Below are 22,448 nucleotides of genomic sequence, written 5' to 3'. Positions count from 1 at the left end.
TATATATGTCGTAGCTAGTAGCCAGAACGCACTTTTATGCCTACTATGCAAGGCCCGATTTGCCTAATAAGCCAAGTTTTCCTGAATTAATATATTTTCTCTATTTTTTTTCTTATGAAATGATAAAGCTACCCATTTCATTATGTATGAGGTCAATTTTTTTTATTGGAGTTAAAATTAACGTAGATATATGACCAAACCTAACCAACCCTACCTAACCTAACCTAACCTATCTTTAGAGGTTAGGTTAGGTGAGGTAGCCGAAAAAGTTAGGTTAGGTTAGGTTAGGTAGGTTAGGTTGTCGAAAAACAATTAATTCAGGAAAACTTGGCATATTAGGCAAATCGGGCCTTGCATAGTAGGCATAAAAGTGCGTTCTGGCTACTAGGTACGACATATATATATATATATATATATATATATATATATATATATATATATATATATAGAGAGAGAGAGAGAGAGAGAGAATATATATATTAAGTGAACTGTATTGTTATTTAGGTACAATTTGGCTAAATAATAATCTAAATATCAAATTGTGTTGTTCAGTTGAGAAAATCAAACACTTGTCGTAGGTCAACGGAGGAGAAATAGACGGTGTGATAAATGATTTTTACAATGAATCAAAAAGTGTACTTGCATTAAAAAAAAAAAATGTACATTAGACACAAACAATTATCATTGAGGAGAATTGTGTTTGTAACTATTTTTCTGAGCCTAACCTAACGGTCGCTCGCTTAGATTAGGTCTAGGTGTTCTAGAACACCATTTTCTGCCCGTTGTGGCAACTTGAGAAGACAGGCTGGTGTAATACTATTTCATTCACTCTTTAACTGATAATAGTAAATTCACCCTTAATACAAATCTGTGTAAACTGATAGGATATGAATGACAGAGATTTTGTCATAATATATTTCTCAATATATCAGTATAAATATACCGTATATCACTTTATTAATTGTATAAAAACAGCTGTATAATCAAGGATCCTGGTTATCTTGACAACATGGAACTAACTTAGTCTGACAAGAAACCAGAGTCCAGGAAAATATGACTAGCCTATTATTCAAAATAAAAAGTAGCCTAATATTCGAAACTAACACAGAAGGAACTTAACTATTCATAATTAGCCAAGGAACATAATATTCCACAAAATCCCAAGACTTTAGCATCACATGACAACACAGGATTAGCGAAGGAAACTAGTGTTGTGAGATAACACAGAATTAGCCATAAATCCTAGTATTCAAAGATATTGCAAACTTAACCTTGTGTTCTATAAAATTACAGGACTAGTCAAGAAAATAAGTGTTCCATGATAATACAGGATTAATAAGTAGTTAATCACTAAGTAGTTAAGTAGTATGACAAGGTAGGACTAACCTTGTATTATATGGCAACATAGGACTAACAAAGACATCTAGCATTGCGTAAAAACACTGTGTACATTAGACACACAGTAGTAGGCATCCTGTAGTCTCAGGGGACTATGGAGTTGCGCTCTGGTTGTCGAGGCTGGAGTGTCCTCTCCAGGGCGCAAAGCCAAGGTAGGTCTATACGGAGAAGTTGTTACCCATGCAGCAGATCCTCCCTCTCCACGTTATGCTGAATTCACTCCTTGTCATTAGACATGGAGTTCGGTATTCTATAAAACAGCACAGACCTAATATTTCATTACAATACATGGCCAAGAAGCACATCGCCCCATTATACAAGATTAACCATACAACCTAGCATTGGATTAAAACATATTAGGACTAGGCCTATAGCACCTTCACCCATTCTGCCATTCACAGCAAATGTTACATATACTCATTTAATAAGCCATATAACACCTATGGGGTAACAGAATAACACAGTCCTTCCAGGACAATTGAGCTGGCAGTGGCGTCAAATAAAATATATGATGATAAAAATTGCATTCACTGTAAAATCTGCAAGTGAACAATTTGATAGGGCACAGTAGCTGCTTCATCGTACTCAATCCCCTCGACCGTGTGAGGGACCGCCTGTACAGTTTGGCTCCCAGATAAGCTGTCCACTTGTACATACTGTACAGGCTGCATCTCCGTCACTTGGCCGTCCACCACAGCATCAACCAGCTGGCCATCAACCATTGGGACCAGCGTGGCCTCCCCGGGAGCCCGTGGCACGGCTCCTGCTACACTCATGACCGTCACAGTAGGTGGGGGAGGCTGCATAGTAGCTGAAGGGTTCACTGTAGCCAGGTAGGGAGCAGGCGATGCAGTCACCACTGTAGCAGGTGCGCTGGTCACATAAGAGTGAACTGGGGAAGTTGCTACTGGTGTTTCTGATGTAATAGTTCTGGGGGCATTCAAGATTTCAGATGTGTCAGCGTCTGTTCGTTCTCGATGTTGTTGACGGATGTGGCTCATAAGGGTGTTGGGCCGGGGGAATCTGGCGTCGCAGTGGGGGCACTTGTGGGGCCGCTCGCCTGTATGAGATCGCTTGTGGTACGTCAAGTCACCTTGTTTCAGAAAAGTCTTCTGGCACTGATTGCATTTGTATGGGCGTTCGTTGCGGTGAGACCGAAGGTGCAGCTTTAGCTCACTAGGGTATGGGTACGCTTTTCCGCAAAGGTGACAAAGGTTTGTATATGAGCGACGGTCAGTGTGGTGCCGTTTGATATGGTAAGATAGTCTTCCAGAAGAGAAAAACACCTGAGGACAGTGTTTACATTGTAGTCGAACAACATGTGTGTGGATTTCATTGACATGCACATTAAGAGAATCCATCGTCTTGAGTTGGGCATTGCAGAACTCACACGAGAAGCCCTGCTGTCTTCGATGGCATCTCAGGTGGTCGGTGAGAGCCTTGCGGGATACCAGTATGCGGGCACACACGGGGCACGTGTGAGGGCCCGTGCCCTCAGTAGGGTGTGCACGTCGCATGTGTCTTTCCAGACTCAGTTTGGACTTGCACACTATACGACACATGCAGCATTCATTCTTCTGGCCACCTACAGCTAAGACAGCACCCCCCTTCCGTCTATATGGGCACGTATGGTTCTCGCGGGTATGGTGAGATGGAAAAGTGAGGTTGCAGTCAGGACAGGCCCAAGGATAGTGCTCTGGGTGCTGCAGGTAGCGGTGTCGGGCCAGTTTTGATGCCGTGGCTACCACTTTACTGCACACATCGCATCTCACTGGCTGACTGCTGTTCTCTTCACCCTCCGGGTTCTCCTTCAGAGAATCTTCAGATTTAAGGAAGGCTTGCAAAAGATGTGGATGCTTCCTTTCCACGTGAATTTCCATGGCATAGGAGGTTTTCAGCCTCACAGCACAAATTGGACATTCGTTGTCACCATCCAAGTGAATCTTGATATGTTCTAGGATGTCTCCGACCACAATCTCGTCGCACCTACTGCAGATAATGTCCCCCCCTGCACTCGATGTCGAAGCGGATTTAACAGTCTCTGGAACCCTTTCCTTTGGAGCGTCCGTAGAGTGTACGAGCCGCTGGTGGCATGCCAGGCGGGAGGAGCATGTGTAGGAGCACTGACATTGGGGACATCTGAAGGCTCCTGTGACATGCGTCAAGACGTGTTCCACATGCGCCACTTTGGAATTAGATTTCACACCACACGCACATGTCAGATCTTCCAGTCTGAGTTCCAGGTGAAATTTGTGTAGGTCGGGAATGTCTGTAGTAGTGGACATCTGTTGTGGGTCGGTGCTGCTGGGAGGGTTGTCTGCTCCACCACCTTCACCGTCAACCTTCATTGCCATCTGCATCTCTTCCACAGACAATAGTCCAGATGACAAGCTCACATCCTGCAAAGAAAAATCATAAATATATTGACCATTCAATATTAGATGATTATATATATATATATATATATATATATATATATATATATATATATATATATATATATATATATATATATATATATATATATATATGCGAACAAGCCTGAATGGTCCCCAGGACATATGCAACTGAAAACTCACACCCCAGAAGTGACTCGAACCCATACTCCCAGAAGCAACGCATCTGGTATGTACAAGACGCCTTAATCCACTTGACCATCACGACCGGACATAATGAGGTGATAGCCGAGGCTATTTGAACCACCCCACCGCCGGCACTCGGATAGTTATCTTGGGCATAGCATTTTACCAAATCACCTCATTCTTTGGGGCAACACGTGAGGAACACAAATGCGAACAAGCCTGAATGGTCCCCAGGACATATGCAACTGAAAACTCACACCCCAGAAGTGACTCGAACCCATACTCCCAGAAGCAACGCATCTGGTATGTACAAGACGCCTTAATCCACTTGACCATCACGACCGGACATAATGAGGTGATAGCCGAGGCTATTTGAACCACCCCACCGCCGGCACTCGGATAGTTATCTTGGGCATAGCATTTTACCAAATCACCTCATTCCGGTCGTGATGGTCAAGTGGATTAAGGCGTCTTGTACATACCAGATGCGTTGCTTCTGGGAGTATGGGTTCGAGTCACTTCTGGGGTGTGAGTTTTCAGTTGCATATGTCCTGGGGACCATTCAGGCTTGTTCGCATTTGTGTTCCTCACGTGTTGCCCCAAAGAATGAGGTGATTTGGTAAAATGCTATGCCCAAGATAACTATCCGAGTGCCGGCGGTGGGGTGGTTCAAATAGCCTCGGCTATCACCTCATTATGTCCGGTCGTGATGGTCAAGTGGATTAAGGCGTCTTGTACATACCAGATGCGTTGCTTCTGGGAGTATGGGTTCGAGTCACTTCTGGGGTGTGAGTTTTCAGTTGCATATGTCCTGGGGACCATTCAGGCTTGTTCGCATTTGTGTTCCTCACGTGTTGCCCCAAAGAATGAGGTGATTTGGTAAAATGCTATGCCCAAGATAACTATCCGAGTGCCGGCGGTGGGGTGGTTCAAATAGCCTCGGCTATCACCTCATTATGTCCGGTCGTGATGGTCAAGTGGATTAAGGCGTCTTGTACATACCAGATGCGTTGCTTCTGGGAGTATGGGTTCGAGTCACTTCTGGGGTGTGAGTTTTCAGTTGCATATGTCCTGGGGACCATTCAGGCTTGTTCGCATTTGTGTTCCTCACGTGTTGCCCCAAAGAATGAGGTGATTTGGTAAAATGCTATGCCCAAGATAACTATCCGAGTGCCGGCGGTGGGGTGGTTCAAATAGCCTCGGCTATCACCTCATTATGTCCGGTCGTGATGGTCAAGTGGATTAAGGCGTCTTGTACATACCAGATGCGTTGCTTCTGGGAGTATGGGTTCGAGTCACTTCTGGGGTGTGAGTTTTCAGTTGCATATGTCCTGGGGACCATTCAGGCTTGTTCGCATTTGTGTTCCTCACGTGTTGCCCCAAAGAATGAGGTGATTTGGTAAAATGCTATGCCCAAGATAACTATCCGAGTGCCGGCGGTGGGGTGGTTCAAATAGCCTCGGCTATCACCTCATTATGTCCGGTCGTGATGGTCAAGTGGATTAAGGCGTCTTGTACATACCAGATGCGTTGCTTCTGGGAGTATGGGTTCGAGTCACTTCTGGGGTGTGAGTTTTCAGTTGCATATGTCCTGGGGACCATTCAGGCTTGTTCGCATTTGTGTTCCTCACGTGTTGCCCCAAAGAATGAGGTGATTTGGTAAAATGCTATGCCCAAGATAACTATCCGAGTGCCGGCGGTGGGGTGGTTCAAATAGCCTCGGCTATCACCTCATTATGTCCGGTCGTGATGGTCAAGTGGATTAAGGCGTCTTGTACATACCAGATGCGTTGCTTCTGGGAGTATGGGTTCGAGTCACTTCTGGGGTGTGAGTTTTCAGTTATATATATATATATATATATATATATATATATATATATATATTTGCAGAATAACCACATGTGAAAAATAGAGAATGCTTAACGCGTTTTCGGCTAATTCGCCTTCATCAGACGAATCTTCATTCTACTTTGCTCTGATGAAGGTGAATTAGCCGAAAACGCGTTAAGCATTCTCTATTTTTCACATGTGGTTATTCTGTATATTTGGATCAGTGTTTTTGTGATCATTGTTGCATATATATATATATATTTATATGTGTGTGTAAATCACGAAAGTTAACACGTGATGAAAAATGTGACAGTGTCAGACCACGGAGAAGAATTGAAACAGGAATTTCCTTAAGTACTTTCGTATTTAATAATACATCTTCAGAATAATACACCCTTCTGAAGATGTATTATTAAATACGAGAGTACTAAAGGAAATTCCTGTTTCAATTCTTCTTCCGTGGTCTGACACTGTCAAATATATATATATATATATATATATATATATATATATATATATATATATATATATATATATATATATATATATATATATATATATATATATATATAGTTAGGTTTGGTGTGACGTCCACTCCCATGTCTCACTCTCGAGTCGTTACAGGTAGGTAGTTTCCCATCATTGTTTACTGTCCCTTTGGTAATCTGTCGCCTGTTCCCATTTCCATCACTTTTACACTTGCTCGTGTTGAACTCCGTTAGCCATTTCTCGAGCCATCTCTCTTAACTTGTTCAAGTCCTCTTGGAGGGCCCAACACTCTCCCATCTGTCATAACTCGTGTCATTAATTTCACGTCATCAGCAAACATCGACATACAGGACTCAACTCCTTTAGACATGTCATTTACGTATACAGTATTATAAATAGAATTGGTCCCAGCACCGATCCTTGAGGCGCTGCACTTGTTATTATTCGCCAGTCTGACTTCTCATCCCTGACTGTTACTCTCGATTGATTGATTGATAAAGATTAAGCCACCCAAGAGGTGGCACGGGCATGAATAACCCGTAATGTTACTCTCTGGCTCCTGCCTGTTATATATCACCCATGTTAGGGCTCCTTTGTTTACTCCCGCCTGCCTCTAAAGTTTGCATAATTAATTTAATTATCAAGAAAAAGCGCCAAGTCATTACGACTTTATAGCACTTGGAAATGGTCAGGATAAGGATTTGGGATGGGACGGAGAGGGAAGGAATGGTGCCCACCCACTTGGACGGTCTGGGATTGAACGCCGACCTGCATGAAGTGAGACCGTCGCTCTACCGTCCAGTCAAAGTGGCTGGACTCAAGTTTACAAAGTAATCTCGTGTGAGTTCCTGTATCAATGTTCTGTATTGATCAATATCACTAGAGTCTCGTCTCTGGTGATATCCATTAACAGTGGGATCGGCATCAAATTTACATGAAAAAGTCAGTGTTATATACAGTAAAAGATCATCAATGGTCTTAGGAAGGATAATAAATATTTAGTTCAAAACAGATGTTTCCTAAAAAAAACAAATTTATTTACACAAATTACATTAAAAACAAGTGGGGGGTTTGCTTTACGTGTCAAGCAAGAATTACCAGTAACGAGTTCAGCAGCAAAACTCAATGGTTCAACAGACTATAACTGGTTCACAACTGAATGCAACTCAACATTTAACAGTTAGATTCATTGACACTTAGCAAGATGCTGCATGTTGACCAGACCACACACTAGAAGGTGAAGGGACGACGACGTTTCGGTCCGTCCTGGACCATTCTCAAGTCGATTATGTCCAGGACGGGTTGAAACGTCGTCGTCCCTTCACCTTCTAGTGTGTGGTCTGATCAACAGACGGGTTGATTTTGAAATTGCATTTATGGACACATGTCCTCATACCTGAGAGATGCTTTATCAAAACACTCGACAAATACACCAAATTCAAGATACTGCAAAACGAATATAGCAAATTTATCGCAAATATAGTGCGTTCAACAATGGAACTATCAATAACGATTGGAAAACATTAAGTACTATAATGTAGTATATCACAATTTTACAAATTAAATTTTGTTTTTAATTTGAAGTGCAACTTTATTTACTGTGAACCTTTCTGCTACTTGTATTTCAACGGTGATGTGTTATAAAGAGCAAAGTTAACACAGTAGTGGAACTCTGGCATCTCATTAATGTATCAAGTATGTATTACTGTAGTGTTCCGTACGTGTGTATGGTTAATACCCCCCATACTGCCCTTTAATGGTATGGGGATTTACCATGAGGGAGCCAATAGGAAATTGCATAATGAATGACATGCTTTTAATACGACAAAATAGTACCTTCGCGAATATAGGCTCACTGATACAATTCTATCTCGATGTATTTCAATATCATGTTGAAATTTAATTCTGCACTGGGGAGCTGTGAGTTGGAGATTCTTCTGGGGAGCCGGTCGGCTGAGTGGACAGCACGCTGGACTTGTGATCCTGTGGTCCTGGGTTCGATCCCAGGCGCCGGCGAGAAACAATGGGCAGAGTTTCTTTCACCCTACGCCCCTGTTACCTAGCAGTAAAATAGGTACCTGGGTGTTAGTCAGCTGTCACGGGCTGCTTCCTAGGGGTGGAGGCCTGGCCGAGGACCGGGCCGCGGGGACACTAAAAAAAAAGCCTCGAAATCATCTCAAGATAACCTCAAGATTACCTGCACTGCGTTGTGTGTACATATATATACATATTAGGCAATTCTCTTAGCAAAAAATACAATTAAAAAAAAATCATCTTTGCGTTACATGAAAACAATACATTTACTATCCTGTTCCATGATGCGTTAGCTTATCTTCAGATCTTGAGATGATTTCGGGGCTTAGCGTCCCCGCGGCCCGGTCCTCGACTAGGCCTCCTTTTTGTTACACATCCCCAGGAAGCAGCCCGTAGCAGCTGTCTAACTCCCAGGTACCTATTTACTGCTAGGTGAACAGGGGCATCATGGCAAAAGAAACATTTTGCCCATTTGTCTCCGCCTCCACCGGGGATCGAACCCGGAACCTCAGGACTACGAATCCGAAGCACTGTCCACCCAGCTGTCAGGCACCCAAGGTCCATGATGTAGAGACAAGGCGGTGTTTACATCATATAGCAAACTACCAATTACATGTCAGGGTCATTCCCGGCATCCAGCATACAATCTGATGACCTTAGCAATGAGGGTTCATGTGTAATGAACTCAGAGTGGTGGGTCTGATCTCCAGTCAGCCGTCTCCTCAACAAATTGTACATAAATGACCTGAACAGGCTGCTGCGAGGCTTGATTGGCTTCGCCTACGCCTGCTCCATCGCCGCCTGGCCACTCCTTCTACGTGAGCACCGTCCACGTCACTGGCGTCCAGCAGCAGACTAGGACCCATCTCCAAGAGCTCTCCGCTGCTCAGATCTTCAACCACTTGTGTCAGCTCCAACTGACCTTCCAGTTGGCTACTATCCAAAGCGGAAACAGGTAGTTGCTGCTCTTGTAAATCAGAGGGCGCCAACTGCTGCACCTCCGGCTGGAGGTGCTGCCGAGGTTGTGGTAATGTGGATGGTACTAATGTGGATGCTGGGAAGACCTGGAGAGGATGGGTAAGCTCTGGGGTGGGCGGGAGGTCAGTGTCAGTGATAAAGACAGCTCCTTCTTTGTCAGTGCTCGCTTCTTGCTGTCCCTCACTCGATTCATTCGGCCCACTCTCCACTCTTTCCTCGTCACTCATCACTGATGATGTTAACTCCTCAATCTTTCTCTTTGAATATTTAAGTCGTTTCCCTTTCTTGACTGCTGTGTGCTTGAGCATATGTTTGCGGAGGCCAAGGGGGCGAATGAAGGACTCTGTGCACAATACACACTGGTGGGGTCTCTCCCCTGTGTGAGACCGCCTGTGGTATGTTAAGTCTACCGCCTTCAAAAACGACCGGCCACAAAAATCGCACTTAAAGTCGCGCTGGTTACGATGAGCCTTAAGATGTCTCTGCAACTCTACATTATGAACGTAACCTTTACCGCAGAGGTCACACAGGTGCTTCCTGGGCGTGTGCTGACGTTTCTGGTGCCCCGTCAGACTGGTACGAGAGTAGAAGTCTTTGCCACACTTGTCACACCGGTGAGTTTTTTCTTTGGTGTGAACTGCGTTGATATGTTTGTTTAGGTAGCGGCTTCCAACCTGCGCCCCACAATAGCCACAGACCGCAGTACCAGGATGGCGACTGGTACGGTGGCAGGCCAGAGCTTTGCCAGTGTGGAAGGTCTCTTGGCACACTTCACATGCAAAGGTGGCGGGCAGACCCAGACGGTCTCCATGGTGCACCTTGATGTGGGTGTGGAGGGCGTCCACCGTGGGTGTGACGGCCCCGCAGTACTGACATGGGAAATCTGTGAACTCCGGGTGATGTTCCCGGGCATGGTGATGTAGGTGAGACATGCGGGAAAACCTGAGCGGGCACGCGGGGCACTGCAGCTCGCCCACTGCATGGCGTCGCTCGTGCTCCCTAGGCGCTCGCCTCCAGACTAAAGCGTCGGCCACAGACGCCACACTGGTGAGGGAACATGGCTGGGTGGTTGGCACGGAGGTGAACATAGAGGCTGGATACAGAGCCGCACTCGACGCCACACGCCTCGCAACCCGTCTGGTTCTTCCGGATCAGTCGATGTTTGCGACCCCGACGCATCTTACCGCCTACTTTTGTTTTCGTGCTGCCGATACTTGTGGTAGGGACTGAGGCTGATTCTTTGGTCTCTAGCGGCTCCTCTTTTACCACCCCTGTTGCGGAACTGTCTGTCGTTTTCCCCTTAGGTTTCGTAGCAGTGATCTGAACCATGTTGTGACCAGTTGACAGACAGTGAAGCTCTGACAGCACTCTAGAATTGAAAATTTTATGACAATGGCTGCACTCAAACATTACTGCAGTGATGGACCTTCCCACAGCCGCCTCACTGCCAGCCTTGCTAGGAAGGGCATTTTGCCTCAGCGTTTGCAGACACAAGTCACACGCGGTGTGATCTTCGTAGGTTAGGAAACGTCTACGACAACGTTGGCAGTGTCGTTCTTGTTGTTGGTCCTTGTGAAGCTGTGCCAGATGCTGTGACAACTGGGCTGTGTCCATGAAGATGGTGGGGCAGTGCGGGCACTTCCTGAAGGCGGCCGGGACGGTGACGACGCGGCGGGTGGGCGCAGGGGGCTGCTCTCCAGGCGCGCCGCCACGCTGCCTCAACTCCACCTGAAATACATCATGATGGTCAACAGCCTCCTGTCACCCACCCAACAAAAAATTTCACATCACAGACCATCATCGTCATATTTTATTCAACATAATTACAATCCCGAACTAATAATGCCGACTGTAATTTGGCCTCCCACTTTATGAACAAATCGACAAGGGCCGTGATGAGGGTTCGAACCTACGTCTGGGAATGATCCCAGATGCGCCTTAGTTGATTGCGCCACGCCATGGTCAAAAGGCCCTTGTGGATTTGTTCATTTGATGTATCGCGTTATTGTGATTTGTGTGTGTATTCCCACTTATCACATTCACCTCACCCCCCTCAAGCTTTATACAGTACTGCTCTGTATCGCCTGTGCACGGGAGACATCTCCTGTCCACGAGGCTCACCATAGCCCGTGCTTCTTGCCCCGCTCCTGTGCCAGGTAAGTTACGGGCTCACCATAGCCCGTGCTTCTTGCCCCGCTCCTGTGCTAGGTAAGTTACGGGCTCACCATAGCCCGTGCTACTTGGAACTTATTCCGAGTAGCTGAATCTATAACAACAACAACAACATATCGCCTGTCCATGCTTTACCCAGCTCTATGCTGCTACCTGGAGCATACCTGGAGAGGGTTCCCGGGAGTTATTCTACACCCCAAGCCCGGCCTGGGGCCATGTTGGACTTGTAATAACGTGGTCCTGGTCCAGCAGGCTGTTGCTTGAAGTGACCCGCAGGCCCACGCATCCACTACTTTTTGCAGGAACATATCTAAATGCTTCGTGAAGAAGTTTCCCCGTGTTTCGACAATGTTATGGTTTGATTTCCCTTTGTTGGGGTCAGAAAACTTGTATTTAGGTTTGCTGAGGTCCCCTTAATGCTGAGAACTACTAACCTTCCTCAAAGTTTCCAGGTGGCGCAGTGGTAACACACTCGCCTGGTGCTTCGCGAGGCCACCCAGTCATTGCTGTGTGAACGCCTCTGTTCACTCAGCAGTGACTGGGTACCTGGTTGTTAAACGATTGGCGGGTCGCATTCTAGGGAAAGTAGTAAATTAGGCCTACCATGAGCTACGTGATGAAAAAACTCTCAGCCTACTAACAGGAGTCAGCAGTCGTCTGCTCTTGTACCCACGTGTGTGATAATATAAACAAATCTTAACTTTCGGGGTACCTGTTTACAACTAGGTCAACGGAACCATGCCTTATTTTTTAATGCTAAGTGATCAGCATCGTACCCAACCGTCTCTGTCCTGCCACGAGAATCGAACCCCGGACCCTGTGTTGTGTGTTGACGATACAGACCCCTTGAATAAGTCTACACATAACATAAAAATTTTCCCCTACGTTAAATATTTCCCACTACAATATACTTGCGTTACACCGAGGGACTTCCATTATTATTTACGCAGTCGAGATGTTTGAATATCTTAAAATTATCTACTGGTGGAGTTCTGAACATATCCCCTGTAACTATTGTGAGCAAACAGTAATATACTGATTATATCCAGCGTCAGTGGTGGAATATAACGGTATCAGATATAACATTTCACCCCGGGCCCAAGGAACCAGAGCAACAAGGTATTAGGAAGATATTTTGGTAACGCCAGAGCTTCTCTTCCCTCCACTATGACGGTGCTACGAGTTCACTTTTATATTAAACAGAGTGAGGGACATATATGCGATTGTATTTTGATATATATTTCAGAGCTTTTTACGTGAAAACGAAACAAGGAACTTACCATAACACCAGTAGTGTCACTGCTCTGATAACATCAGTAGACAGTCACTGCTTTGATAACACCAGTAGTCAGTCACTGCTCTCTTAACACCAGTAGACAGTCACTGCTTTCATAACACCAGTAGCCAGTCACTGCTCTCATAACACCAGTAGTCAGTCGCTGCTCTCATAATTCCAGTAGTCAGTCACTGCTCTCATAACACCAGTAGTCAGTCACTGCTCTCATAACACCAGTAGCCAGTCACTGCTCTCATAACACCAGTAGTCAGTCACTGCTCTCATAATTCCAGTAGTCAGTCACTGCTCTGATAACACCAGTAGTCAGTCACTGCTGCTCGTCATTACACAGTAGCCAGTCACTGCTCTCATAACACCAGTAGTCAGTCACTGCTCTCATAATTCCAGTAGTCAGTCACTGCTCTGATAACACCAGTAGTCAGTCACTGCTCTGATAACACCAGTAGTCAGTCACTGCTCTGATAACACCAGTAGTCAGTCACTGCTCTCATAACACCAGTAGTCAGTCACTGCTCTCATAACACCAGTAGTCAGTCACTGCTCTCATAACACCAGTAGTCAGTCACTGCTCTCATAACACCAGTAGTCAGTCACTGCTCTCATAACACCAGTAGTCAGTCACTGCTCTCATAACACCAGTAGTCAGTCACTGCTCTCATAACACCAGTAGTCAGTCACTGCTCTCATAACACCAGTAGTCAGTCACTGCTCTCATAATACCAGTAGTCAGTCACTGCTCACAATATTTACACAAAACAGTAAACAATTTACATGCAGTAAAGTCAATAGCCTGTATCGCCCCAGTAAAGCACTTTCAACCAACTAACATTGAAGGTTATTGAGGACAATCTTGAATTTTGTGTTTTAATTTATATATTTAAATTGTTGCATTTGGTCATACATCACAAACAGTATATAAAAATAGGTAATAATCTTGATCACAAATAACAACTATAACGTTAGTTAAAACATGAGTAGGACGAGATGTTAACAAAGGCATTTAGGGCGAGGAATGGCGCGCTAGTTTCTCCTCTTAGGCTACTCGATCGTAGTATTGAGGCTACTGGAGGATTTAGTTTGATCCTATTAACCAACTTAGTAAAATCTTTTCCATTCTACCGATTGCTAGACGGAAATGGGGTGCACAATAAATGATGTCAGCTATAAGAAACGAACTCTGGGCTTCCTTCTTGGTCCCTGCGTACTTTGATATATAAACAATATCAAGGCTACTTAGAATGCGTATAAGACTTATTATCAACAACTTAAATTCGGTCACACGAACCAATCTTAATTGGAAGCCATTATAATTGCACTGTGGTGTGAACACAACAGTGGTTTGGCTTTGCATACATAACACTGGCTAGGTATACATAACACTGGCTAGGTATACATAACACTGGCTAGGTATACATAACACTGGCTAGGTATACATAACACTGGCTAGGTATACATAACACTGGCTAGGTATACATAACACTAGCTAGGTATACATAACACTAGCTAGGTATACATAACACTAGCTAGGTATACATAACACTGGCTAGGTATACATAACACTAGCTAGGTATACATAACACTGGCTAGGTATACATAACACTAGCTAGGTATACATAACACTGGCTAGGTATACATAACACTGGCTAGGTATACATAACACTGGCTAGGTATACATAACACTAGCTAGGTATACATAACACTAGCTAGGTATACATAACACTAGCTAGGTATACATAACACTGGCTAGGTATACATAACACTAGCTAGGTATACATAACACTGGCTAGGTATACATAACACTAGCTAGGTATACATAACACTAGCTAGGTATACATAACACTAGCTAGGTATACATAACACTGGCTAGGTATACATAACACTAGCTAGGTATACATAACACTGGCTAGGTATACATAACACTGGCTAGGTATACATAACACTGGCTAGGTATACATAACACTAGCTAGGTATACATAACACTGGCTAGGTATACATAACACTAGCTAGGTATACATAACACTGGCTAGGTATACATAACACTAGCTAGGTATACATAACACTGGCTAGGTATACATAACACTAGCTATGTATACATAACACTAGCTAGGTATACATAACACTAGCTAAGTATACATAACACTGGCTAGGTATACATAACACTAGCTAGGTATACATAACACTAGCTAGGTATACATAACACTAGCTAGGTATACATAACACTAGCTAGGTATACATAACACTGGCTAGGTATACATAACACTAGCTAGGTATACATAACACTGGCTAGGTATACATAACACTGGCTAGGTATACATAACACTGGCTAGGTATACATAACACTAGCTAGGTATACATAACACTGGCTAGGTATACATAACACTAGCTAGGTATACATAACACTAGCTAGGTATACATAACACTAGCTAGGTATACATAACACTGGCTAGGTATACATAACACTAGCTAGGTATACATAACACTGGCTAGGTATACATAACACTAGCTAGGTATACATAACACTAGCTAGGTATACATAACACTAGCTAGGTATACATAACACTAGCTAGGTATACATAACACTAGCTAGGTATACATAACACTAGCTAGGTATACATAACACTGGCTAGGTATACATAACACTAGCTAGGTATACATAACACTAGCTAGGTATACATAACACTGGCTAGGTATACATAACACTGGCTAGGTATACATAACACTGGCTAGGTATACATAACACTAGCTAGGTATACATAACACTAGCTAGGTATACATAACACTGGCTAGGTATACATAACACTAGCTAGGTATACATAACACTAGCTAGGTATACATAACACTAGCTAGGTATACATAACACTAGCTAGGTATACATAACACTAGCTAGGTATACATAACACTAGCTAGGTATACATAACACTAGCTAGGTATACAGAATAACCATTTTGATTGCTGAATAAACAAAAGAACAACGCTTGTGATTCCCGAATAAACAAACATTTGTAAGGAATTAGACTTTATCTAGCATATTACGGTGTCAGATAAATTATTAACCGATTATTAATATCTGGTTTGACGGAGCTTACCAGATAATCTACACGTTGCCGACTTGGTTTTGGGTTGGTGTTGATCAATCACGTAAGTAGGGGTTTTAAGGCTACCACAGTATCTTACTGACCAATCAGCAAGTATACTGATCGGTATATATACCGTGGTGTTACTGTTGGTGAGTTCGTGAATGTGTAGAAGTGACATAAGCACGGTGAGTGGAGTCGATACGAGTCTCTGGAAGTTCTTGTGGAGGCAGCAGCTCTGCCACCGTGTAGTGCTCTTCTGAGCTCTGGCGGAAATAGGCTATGGTGTGAAGTGGTTGAGTCGCATCATAAGATCGCGTTAGGGCCCGATCCTCAATGGTATGACCTAAGTAAGAGATGCTATGTATAGGCTGAGTTCCAGGAACGCTGACCACCACAGGCGCCGCCATCTGCACCACCCCGCTCTCCCCTAAGGAGTACACTGTTGCCACGCTCACTCCCCCGCTCTCCGATACCTGTGATGGCACTTCATCCACACCCGGAGAAATGTCATCGGTTAAGCTGCCCTGATCGTCCAGTATTTGTGGCACCTGCACTGTGACAAGGGCTTCATCCCTTTTAGTTTGTGCAGCACCTAAACGAGACTGATTAAGTGAGCCTCGGAAGGGTGGGTCAGCAGCATGAAGCCTTTTCCTGTATTTACCATGGTATTCCACCCTGTGCACACGACGAACATGTTTTGCCAGTCCATTAGGCTTCATAAAGGTCCGGCCACACACCTCGCAAACGTGAGGCCTCTCTCCTGTGTGTAGGCGACGGTGATACATAAGAGCTGACGAAATCTTAAAACTCAGACCACAAAATTCACATACAAACTTTTTGACGTTGTGATGAACGCCAGTAACGTGGGTGCGGAGGTCAGACGGTGTTATGAACTTCTTACCACACACATCACACAGGTGGCGTCGAGCCTCTTGTCCCAGGTGGTTTCGCTTGCGGTGACTCAACAGGTTAGAAGCATCATGGTAGACTGCTGGGCAGTCACAGCAAGGATACGATATCTTCCTTGTGTGACAGTCATTTACGTGGCGCTTAAGGCTATGTGGGACAATAAGGGCTTTGCATTCTGGACAAGGAACTTTTTTGTGAGTAGCTAAATGGCGCGAGTATACGGCTGATCGCACCTGTTTTCGACACACTCGGCACTCTCGAGTCTTCACAGCCTGGTCCTCAAGTGCGACACTTGTCTCACCCTCGTCTTGATAATGTATCTTACAATGCTCTAGGTATATCTCAAAGTTACCACTCATCTTTTCGTTACAACAGATGCACTTAAGAAATTGAACATCAGAATGAGTTTTCTTAAAGTGGTTCTTTAAGCTGCAAAGATTACGGAATAAAATAGAACAAACGGGACATTGTTTGGTATGGGAAAAAGGCAATGTACCCTTCATGTCTTCCACGTTACAGTTGCTGGAGCACACAAACGCTGTATCCACTCCGTCTGTACCTCCAGTTGTCGATGTGCTGTTGTCCTCTTGCTTCAGTGTGTGCTGGAGGCTATCATGGTGTGGCTGGGCCCCTGAGGGATCCTCGGGAGGATGTAGGTCAAAGCCTCCAGCAGCAGTAGTCTGGAGCCCAAGCCTCTGGAGGTGCTGCATGGAGGCCGCCGCTCCCTGCAACAGCAAGAGTCCCGATTCACACTTTCAGGATCAACCGAAAGATAAAACGATATAATCTTAGCTAAGCCTTCACTATTAAGTTATTACTTATGATTTGGTATATGACAAATTATTTGCATGAACGTGTCTAAAATGTTACTAATTTACAATGTTTCTTTCATGTATCCAATAACGCATACACTTAAGTGACGTCAGAGGCCTACTCGCCTGTGATTGGTTATGTCTCAACCGCCATATAATTTGAGTATAACATATATATATATATATTTGGACAGTTTTTGTGTATAAATTTCTTGGTATGTTTAACGGTCTAAGTGACAGTTCTATCATGCCGCTTTCAAGTCATCCATATAAAATGTATAGTCCAGAACTTGGGTTCATTACTCCGTGTTTAACATTTACAATCTGAATCCAATATCAGTCGGTGTAGTATAGGCCAAACTGGAACAACAGTGTTCGGTAGAGCAGGGCACGAGAAGCAGACATTCTGGTTCAAACGCCAGTGGGTTCCAGAATAGTCATCTTTCAAGCTGAATGTCTCTTGTGCATTTTATTATAATTGCATTCAAAGCATGTCAGGCAACAGACAGTCCAGAGAACAGTGCGTTCACTCAAAGGACCACTAGAGATAAATAGTTGATTTGTAACTGCAGTTATGCAGTTTATCATAACATAGTTATGATAAAAGTATCGCAAAATAACGCTATATTAGTCACCAATATCTGAATCTAAATATATATCTCACTTAAAATTATTTGGATATTTTAGCAATATTGGACTTTATTTTTACGTCGTATACCAAGTCGCATCAGTTTCCTTGTTCTTAAATTTTCTAAATATATTTTCCTGTTATTCTTATCTTGTTCTGCTATTGTCTTGGCCTCCAGAATGATAACTAGGGATACTTATAAATTTTGCAACAACACACACTGTTATTCTGACTTGGCATATTCCTTGTGATGAGCAATATTTTATATTAAAGGAGCCAATATTTAGATTTGTTAGATATAGAATTAAACCCCGATTCAACGAACGAAATGGTACCAACCCCAATTCGTTACAACCGGAGATGTCTCCAGGATGCATTTCCCATACCTTATGGGATAATTTCACTTAGCAAAATTTTAATTTCAACCTGAATTAGAATAGACAACTACCAAATTAACATGTTTGCAAACAAATTAACCACATCTAGCTTATTTCTCACGTCCTCAGCTTCAACATTCATTAAAAAAGTAGCAGAGTCATACCTGAGTGAACGAAAACCTTGCCAACTCAAAATGAAAACAAACCATAGAATTTAGTTTTAAATATCCTCAATAGCTTTTCTAAGGCTTCAACTGTTTTTTTGAACTTAGTCCATCTATAAAAAAAATCATAAAAAATGTGACTGGAGTTATATTAAGAGAGTTACTATTCACCCTAATATTTCTCATGCTCTATGGGCTAATTTTAATTTCAAACTGTCATATGAAGGACAAGTACCAAGAGAACCTGTCTGTGAAGAGATTTAACTACATCTAGCATATTTCCCACGCCCTAGCCTTCCAATCTACAGTACTAGTGGCTTTACAAGATTGTAAATACTATGCTATGTATTCTCACAAACCCAATGTACCTTCTTGTATATAAATAAATAAATAAATAAATAAATAAATAAATAAATAAATAGAATAAATCTCATTATCAAAGAAAAAAAGGACCCATATTAGTGAACGAAAACGGGGGAATTTCAAAATTAAAATGAACCATAGAATTTCGTTTAAAATATCCAATGGATTTCCCAAGGACCCTTACTATTTGCAAACGATGAGTCACAATAACGTGGCTAAAGTATGTTGACCAGACCACACATTAGAAGGTGAAGGGACGACGACGTTTCGGTCCGTCCTAGACCGTTCTTAAGTCGATGTGAATGATCATTCTCAAGTCGACAATCGACTTGAGAATGGTCCAGGACGGACCGAAACGTCGTCGTCCCTTCACCTTCTAGTGTGTGGTCTGGTCAACACCCTTACTATTTCTTGTAATATTGCACCAATCTACGAAGATCACTAAAATCGTAATTGTAGCTATATTAAGAATTACCATTCGCCCAGCAACAAAATTACAAAATGCCCAACAAAAAAATCCCAAATGTGAAACAAAACAATTCCAAAATGCCCAATAAAAATGTTGGAGAGTTTGTGGGTGAGGTGTGTGAGTCGGGAGACACCGGGGTGTGTAGACGGGGAGGGTATGTGGGGGTGAGGGGAGACAGGGAAGGTGTGTGTTGGAGGGGGGGGGGGGGGGTAGACAGGGAAGGTGTGTGTGGGGGAGCCCTGTAAGGGTGTGTGGGAGAGGCCTTGGGCACAGGGTCGACCTGGACACTGCCGGATATCTCAACTAGTGGCCAATATGACAAATATACAATTGATGAGGTGCATCTGTTTAGGTCGTGAATAACAGCTTTCACTAGTGTATTAGAATGGGTGCCATAAGCACAATTTGAGAATACAATATATCAACATCAGAAGCCCTGACTTTACAATCTTCTACCAACAAATATAAAAAATTGACTGAAACAACAGTGGAAGCTCCTCCGCTCGGTGGCTCCATGAAGCTACCTTGCTGATATTCCTAATCTCATGGGTCACATCAATCGCAATTCTGTTTGACCTTCCGGGGACCAGAGCTAGAGCCTGAATTCCCCTTTACTTCACCTTACAGAACTGCAGGAAGTGAGTAATAATCTTCCACCCTACCAGGAAAATCATCCGTTAAGTCGGCAAAGCTTTGTAAAGCTTTGCCGAATTCAAGATTATATTATTCCTCCCCCATGTACCCTGAACCCTCAACGTCTTAGTCTCACCTATCACCACCTCCCTCAATTAACAACATACTCAGAATTCATTCCAAGATCTTTTGTTAAAGATGGCAGAAATAGGTTTTAAGAAATAGCAGTGTGTGTCAACACAATTGGAGGCTTCAAAATCTTTTATGATTACAGAATATAAGGAAGACAGAGTACTGCAAATTTTGCTTTCTTTCTGTAACTACAGTTACATATTTACTACCCCCCTCACACATTTTTCTTCATTTAACAAATATTAATTTGTCAACACTATTAAAGGTTACTAACCTCAATATAAATCCAGGGCACCTCCACCATGAAACGACTGCTTTCTAATCCATTTCAGTAGGCACTGTGATCTCCAAAACCTCTTGTTTTGATATACTTGGTTCATTTATAAATGGAACTGCTGTGCTTGGAAGGTGTGAGCCATGTCGCCTAGCCCGACTACGATCTTCTCGACTTTTTGGTTGCCCTTTCTTGTAGTACACGCCTAGATACTCTTCTTGATGGTCACGCTTCAGGTGACGCTTTAAGTAAGACGGGATATGAAATGATCTCTCACACTTTGAACATGAGTGGGGCCTCTCCCCGGTGTGCAGGCGACGGTGATACAAGAGTGCTGATGAGACCTTGAATCCAAGCCCACAGAACTCGCACACAAACCTTTTAATATTGTTGTGAACACCATTCATATGGATACGAAGGTCAGACGGCGATAGGAATTTCTTGCTGCACACTTTACATAGGTGGTGTCGTGTCTCATCACCAAAATGATTCCTCTTGCGGTGACTTAACAAACTAGAAGCATCATGATACATAGTTGGACAGTCAGGGCATGGATAATTTCTCCCCCTCGTGTGACAGTCATTTACATGACGCTTAAGATTGTGTGGAAGAATATGAGTCTTACACTCAGGACATGGGACTTTCTTATGAGACGCTAAATGACGTAAAAAATTTATTTTTCGCACTTGCTTATGGCACACTTGGCATTCTTGAGTCTTAGCCTCACTCCCTGTTGCAGCCTCCTCTCCCTCTTGATCCAAGTGTGACCTTAAATGATCTAGAAACATTTCATAATTACCATATATCTCACTGCTGCAATGTAAACACTTCAGAAATTCCAGGTCAAAGTGGGCATTTTTTAAGTGATTTCTCAAACTAAGATGACTTTGGAATATAGAAGAGCAAGCAGGACATTGTTTGCTCAAACTCGTAGACAATTTAATCTTCAGGTGGTGTATATTACTGCCACTACTGTGTGTCTCACATGCTGTACCAAGCCCATCTACAGCTCCTTTTGATGATGTTCCTTCCAGTTCCAGTGCATGCAGGTGGCTGTCATTGTCTGGGTCAGTTTCTGGGATATCTTTTGAGTGTTGTATTCCTACGTTATTAGTAGTCATCTGGTAGCGAAGCCTTTGTAGGTGCTGGCCAGCAACCTCTCCCTGCAAGAACGAGAGTCCTCATTCACATCTTCAGCAAGAATTGAATGACATTCTCTTGAAACTAATACTACCATTACACAGTTTGTCATTATTTGATAGTTAAATGGAGCATATCTATATAGAAGAGAATGGCTGTCTCTTCGAGTTTGGGGACCGGACGCTTGGAGGTTAGCCTCATCTAGCTTTGCAGGGTGATTGGTCTTTGTTCAGGGATGGTCATAGGTGGATCGGAGTCGAACCCTATGTTCCCCCACCCCACTCTTGCATGAAATGGTAAATCATAGTAATTTCCAATCTTTTTTTTTTATTTATATATACAAGAGTTCTTACATTCTTGTACAGCCACTAGTACGCATAGCGTTTTGGGCAAGTCCTTAATCCTATGTTCCCTGGAATAAGACACCCCGCGAAGAATAGTTTTTACAACCAAGTACCCATTTTACTGTTGAGTTAAGCAGAGGCTACAGTTAAGGGTTTGCGCCCAGTAAATCCTCCCCAGCCAGGATACGAACCCAGGACAAAATGCTCGCGAAACACCAGGTGAGCGTCTTAACCACTACGCCACGGAGACTGGTTATGAAGGATCATAACAATACCATAACAGAATCATGTTAAATAATGGACTCCATCCTCACTATGATTACAGGGATGAATGAAAGTAACGGAG

The 22,448-nt window shown here is 43.4% G+C and overlaps 2 protein-coding genes across 2 annotated transcripts; both read right to left on the bottom strand.

Annotated features, from left to right (window-relative positions):
- Positions 1 to 901: 901 nt before the first annotated feature.
- Positions 902 to 20,783, bottom strand: LOC123759677 (zinc finger protein 431). The gene is made up of 2 exons (XM_045744887.2): positions 20,619 to 20,783; positions 902 to 3,797 (listed from the first exon to the last, which is right to left on the bottom strand). The coding sequence occupies exons 1-2, from the start codon at positions 20,646 to 20,648 to the stop codon at positions 1,926 to 1,928; spliced, it is 1,902 nt and encodes a 633-aa protein (XP_045600843.2). The 5' UTR covers positions 20,649 to 20,783; the 3' UTR covers positions 902 to 1,925.
- On the bottom strand, positions 20,663 to 21,739 carry LOC123759825 (zinc finger protein 699-like). Its single transcript, XM_045745082.1, has one exon. It carries the CDS (start codon positions 21,737 to 21,739, stop codon positions 20,663 to 20,665), a length of 1,077 nt encoding a protein of 358 aa, XP_045601038.1.
- Positions 21,740 to 22,448: the final 709 nt, after the last annotated feature.

Source organism: Procambarus clarkii, chromosome 8 (genome assembly GCF_040958095.1).
Source record: "Procambarus clarkii isolate CNS0578487 chromosome 8, FALCON_Pclarkii_2.0, whole genome shotgun sequence".
NCBI classification, from domain to species: Eukaryota; Metazoa; Arthropoda; class Malacostraca; order Decapoda; family Cambaridae; genus Procambarus; species Procambarus clarkii.
This window is presented reverse-complemented; position numbering and strand designations above follow the sequence as displayed.